The following is a 5575-nucleotide window of genomic DNA, read 5'->3' as shown; positions in this document are numbered from 1 at the left end:
AGCAGGAAAGAGGAACAGAAACCAACAAACAAGGGAGATGAGGACCACAGAACCCCTGATATGCTCAACATGGAGGATATTAAAAAGTGGGTAGGAGGTAATGAGCAATAAGCATCCTGGGCCTCTATGTCTTTTAATCTTCAGTCTCCCTTTCTGCCTGAATTGGCTGAATTCTGTGGGATAACTTGGTAGGCATTCAAGGAAGTGACCTACACTGTTTCCTGATGTGTAGCACAATAATCAACACCATCAAATGAACTGAGCATCAAGCTGGCATCACCCAGTTACAATGGCAGTAGAAATTAAATAGCATTAATTAGAGGGAGAACATGGAACCCTTTCTGCCTGGAATGTCTCTTCTCTTAGCTGTCAAAAGCCTGCATGGTTTGGCTTACTAAGAGCCAAGCTGACAGGAAAGCTGAAGGGAATAAAGGAGCATTCTCCATTGTGTGCCAAGCCAACTGAGGGAGGACTTGAGTTCAAGACTGATTTTTAAAAGACAGCAAAAGGTTAATGAACTTTTATCCAAGCACCATTAATACATCTGAAGATCATTCTAACTAGACCACAGACAACACTTTTGCTCTTATTTCACTGCAAGACCAGGTAAGTAATGTATGTAACAGAGAAATCAGAGATTTTTAATCAGAGATTAAGAAGATTTTTCCAGTTTCCAAAAAGCAAAGCAATCCTTCACAACAGTGGATGGTAGTCTTCTGATATGCTCTGCAGATACCTGTATATATTCCATATTAAAATTATCTCCACAACAATTTCCCCCCCGAATTTACTGACATTTGATATAAACCAGACTGTACTTTGCATTAAAAAAGGAGCTTCATTCTTTGAGGAACAATGAACTCTCATTTCTCACTACAGAAGAGGTCAACCTCTTGCAAAACCACTGAAGGCAGGTTCTTTGTATTACTTGGAAGTTGCTCTCCTACACCTTCCATTCTCTGTTACACTGGGAGGGGCCAGGAGGAATACCAGATTTTTAGTCAGGACTCAGTTCTGTACTCTGTGATTTAAATTCCTGCCAGCTTCTATGACAGACCTACAGAATGGGAACTGTGATGTTGCAAACAAAGCATAGAACAATTATTTACATTTAAAAGGGTTTCTTTGCCACCTTTTGGCAATCAAGAATATTTGCATAAACTCTTTTTTAAGAACTTGTCTTTATTTTTTTATGTATACTTTCCTTTTTTCTATACTAAACAATTAATGCAATTCCCAACTACGAAACAAAAACCTGTGGATATTCTGGACAGTAAACTTTTTTTCCCATTACATGTCTACACAGTGCCTAAAACTGACTACAGTCCTGACTGTTGAACAGAACAATCTAGAAATTTTTGTTATTTAGAAAAATAGTATTTCTATTTTGTGAATTAAAAAAAAAAAAAATTCATTCACTTGTAAAAAAATAAGGAAGAAATGTGTCAGCAGATTTCCATAAACTACCAGTATAGCAAAAGGACATTATTGTGAATATATTATTCACCTACAAGTGAGCTAGAATTACACATTCATAAATTACTCTACATCCACTTTGCAATACCCAAAATTCAGATGTTTCTTTGAGTCTTATTTAAGACACTTGAATCTAAGCTTCTACATAATTTCATGTAGTAGCTGCACTATGTAAAATGGCTTAGAGAGGAAGATGCCAAAATGGACTAAAAAAAAATCACAGACTTTCCAATAAAAACATTATTTTTGGTCAACATTATTTGCTAAATTAAACCTAACCATATTAATCATTTTGCTCAGCCCACAATTGCATTTTTCAGTTAATATATTAATTCTCCTTCCAGTTCCTCTTAGCTTCTCTTACATGCCCTACATCTCTACTTTCCCTTAACAGACAATGGCATATCTTTCTTCTATATTTAGAAACATAACCTCCCTTAAAATGATGTTCTATGAGAAACCTCACTTGGACACGCTGTGATGCTCCATGGACTTGAAAACTGTGCCCAAGAAAGACAGGATGTGACAGCTCCATGATCCCTGAAGATGCTTTAAAGGGCATCCAAGAGACAATCTCCTGCTCTTACCACACAGATGTAAAATTACAGCTGGAGGAAACAGGGGAGTGGGTATATGAGAAACTGTGGGCCAGTCAAATCAAGGGGAGTAAAGAGGAAAAAGAAATCCAAGGAGAAAACTTGTGCTGATCACTCTCTTTTCTTTTCTAGAGATTGCAGAGGAAGGAATATGTGCACACTGACTTTCTCCTGCCTGGTCTTTTCCAGGCTTTACCTATCAGCAAGAGGAGCCAAGGACATTAATGTCACTCCACCAAAAAGTTCACTTCTGCCCTCAGGAGATGCAAATCCTACAGATCACTGTCTTTGACTAAGGGCTGCCTGCAAAAGCTGTGCAAGAAACTTCATTGGTCAGTTTAAGTGCAGGATCATTTGTGCATAGGTTTAAATGCAAAATCACTTCAGGAGAGCAGAATCTAGCCAGAAATCTCACAATACATAAGATAAATTTTATTATTTACATACATAAGATAAATTTTATTATTTAAATCAAATTCAAAATTTATATTTTACCATTTTAGGATAAAGAGTATTTCCTAAAATGTCAATAAAGGTTAAAAAGAAATGGCTTGTTGCTTTATTAAACCATCTGTGTTAATTTCCAGTGGCTGCTTATTTTAAGAAAGTAAGAAAGAACCAGCAGCATGATAAAAATACAGATTTTGTTTCTTATATTTTCTACTCATAAAAAAGAGGAAAAGCAAAATGTGAAAGAGCTTAGGGCTAAGGTATTTGGTTTGAGGATCAGTAGAATATTTCATTTTTCTGTAGGAATAATTATAGTCTTGATTATTATATAAATATTGTTTCATGTTAGTTCTCTGGCCAAAGGTCTAAATTTAGAATTACTCTTTTTATTCATGACACAGTTTCAATAATAAACATTATGATCAAGCCTAGGTGCATGTTACATTATTAAAATGCCTCCTTTTTAAGCACTTGGTGGAATCACTGTTACTGTTCTGCTACAGCTTAGCTAGTCTGCTGATAAAAATGAAGGTTTATTTTTATGCGGCTTGAACTAAGATGACTGAGTTTTGATGTGTGCTCACCCTTAACTATTAACATTGTGTGAGATGGCAGCTTAAATGTTTTATTTTCGAATGAACAGGTAAATGGACTGTTATTTCTATAAATACTAACAGGATCATGCCCAAGCACCAGGATTTTTCTGCCTGGAGCAAGAGGAAACCACACATTTTCTGTTTATTTTTGTGGGTTTTACTATTTTAAGTAACATCAAGTCCAGGACTGAGGATATTCTGACATTTCTGGTTAATTTGAACGAAAAAAAGTCACAATAATTTCTTAGCAAGTTAGGTCAACTTAAGCTAAGTCACTGAGCGATGAAAAATATTCTCTGTGACAAGAATATATGTCATGTCCTCCTGGATCTCCATCTCCAAGTCTTTTGCAAAGAAGCTCAAAAGGAATACATAGGAAAGTGGGAAAGTGGGAAGATGGTTATGGATGGCCTGATTCTACCAACATGTACCCAAATCTCCTCATGTGCCATTGAAGTGTGTCTGTGTGGTGACACTTGAGAGCTGTCCCTGTCTTCTTAACCGCGAGCACATCCTGACAGCGCTATCAGATGCTTTTTTCTGCTCTCTTTTCCCCGGACCCCAGCTTTAACACACACATGAAAGACAGAATGGCAAGGCTCTTGTGCTGCCTTTGGAGCAGTAAAACCTGAGCATCAGCTGTGTGGTTTAGACTCCTGCATTTGTCAATGTTATTTTGGTTTTCCTTTGGAGCTGGCTATTTATCTTTTGAAGGTGCAGAAATGACCAAGGATCTGGGCTTTTTTCTAAGCAGTAACTGGCTTCACTCAGCAATAAGCAGTTGATTATTCTCAAGTAACAAAGTATTGCTTGACAATTGTAACTCGCTTTCTGAATAGACAAATGCAGACACCATTAGATGACTGAGGTTTTACAAAGGTATCAGAATGTCCTTTGAAACTAAAGGCTTTTTGCAGCTCCGAGTTGTTCCTCTAAATCTCTGCTCAGCTTGAAACAGTTTGACCTCTGCATCTCATTTCTTTGCAGTAATAAAACCCTCTAATAAATAAAAAAGAAAAACCACTGAACCAGGTAAATACATAAAAATTAGGGAAGGAGAAAGCTAATGAACTTAATTGCAATCACTGTAGCAGTATTGCCTCGACTTAAAAAGTATTGATTAAATAACTGCATATTTACATCTTGTACTGGACCTGCTGAAGGCAAATGATGCATTGCAAAGCAAACAGAGGCTGACCTTTGCACGTTTTCCCATCAGGCTGCAGGGTAAATCCAACTGGGCAACTGCAGCGCACCCCTGTCGCGGTATCCTTGCAAGTCCGATCACAGCCTCCGTTATTGACAGCACATGTTTCTGCAGAATGAAAGAGAGACAGAGAGGGAGAGAGAGGGAGAAAGGCAGTGTAATGAAATGCTCTGGGGGAGGGGAAGGGCACTGCCTCTTTGGGGCAATATTACAACATATTAAAAGCAATGTAAGTTTTAAGTAAGCCAACTGAAGCAAGCTCAAGGTCATCAGGGTCCACGTAGTGGTTTTGACTGGTAAATCATTTCCACAAGTCATGCTTTCTTTTTCCTCCCAAACTGGAGATTTTACTTAGTTTATTTAGTTCGTGTTTTTTCAACTCTCTTAGACAATAAGATGGGTTATTACATATGAAACCAGTTTAAAAAGAAAAAAAACAAGTGATTGCCTTTAAAAGTAGAATCAAACATTCCGTTTTGCATCAGTCAATGTCTAGCTGAGGTATTTTAAAGTCCACTTTTAAATGATGTTGTAGGCATAATGAACTTTAAAAACAATAGAAAGCAAAGCAGAGTGCTAGGCTTGGAACTGAGAATTTAAAACCCTTAGTTAAGAAAGAGTTAATGGAAAATGAACTACATATATCACTTTGACAAGAATCTACATGCCCAATCTGTTCTTACTGAACTACAAGCAAAAGGCATCTGGGTTTTGTCCACTTAAAGCTTTTTGCAAATTGAAAGGAGTTTGGAGTGGGTGGGAGGGCATAATTGAGGTCACTGAACCCATTCCAAGCTGTGTCATTGAAATTTCCCAGTGCTTGTAGTATGTAGAAGGGTGGCTGGGCAAACACAGGCAAGAGAAAGTTGCAATACTTCTGAGCTTTTGCTACAGTGGGCAGTGACTATTAGGTACCACTGGATTAAAAAAAAATAAAATCTCCAACTTCATTACAGAAAAAGCAAGAACCCCTCCCTCGCTGCCATTGTTTGGTGTTATTCATGTATGCACATGCACACACCGGAAACATGCATATGCACACATACTCACAAACACATCCATAAAGGAGATAAAAGGCAAGGGAAATGATTAACTTCTCTTTGATCCACAGAATGGAGTGGATGTAAGGATGCCAATTTAGCACGTCAGTTTGAACTGTACATTTTTCTGAAAAGTATTTACTTCAGAGAATAAGTCCTTTTAATAGTATCTTTTTCAGTTGCTCTGGATTTGATTAAATTAAAATACCC

The 5575-nt window shown here is 37.4% G+C and overlaps 1 protein-coding gene across 1 annotated transcript in view; it reads right to left on the bottom strand.

Annotated features, from left to right (window-relative positions):
• Positions 1-5575, bottom strand: part of SCUBE1 (signal peptide, CUB domain and EGF like domain containing 1) — a 194651-nt gene that overhangs the window by 64403 nt on the left and 124673 nt on the right. The window contains exon 8 of the mRNA XM_014309410.2: positions 4317-4433. Within this exon, the coding sequence (XP_014164885.1) occupies positions 4317-4433 (117 nt within the window). The remainder of the gene's footprint in view (positions 1-4316; positions 4434-5575) is intronic.

This window comes from Geospiza fortis, unplaced genomic scaffold, assembly GCF_000277835.1.
Source record: "Geospiza fortis unplaced genomic scaffold, GeoFor_1.0 scaffold164, whole genome shotgun sequence".
Taxonomy (NCBI): domain Eukaryota; kingdom Metazoa; phylum Chordata; class Aves; order Passeriformes; family Thraupidae; genus Geospiza; species Geospiza fortis.
This window is presented reverse-complemented; position numbering and strand designations above follow the sequence as displayed.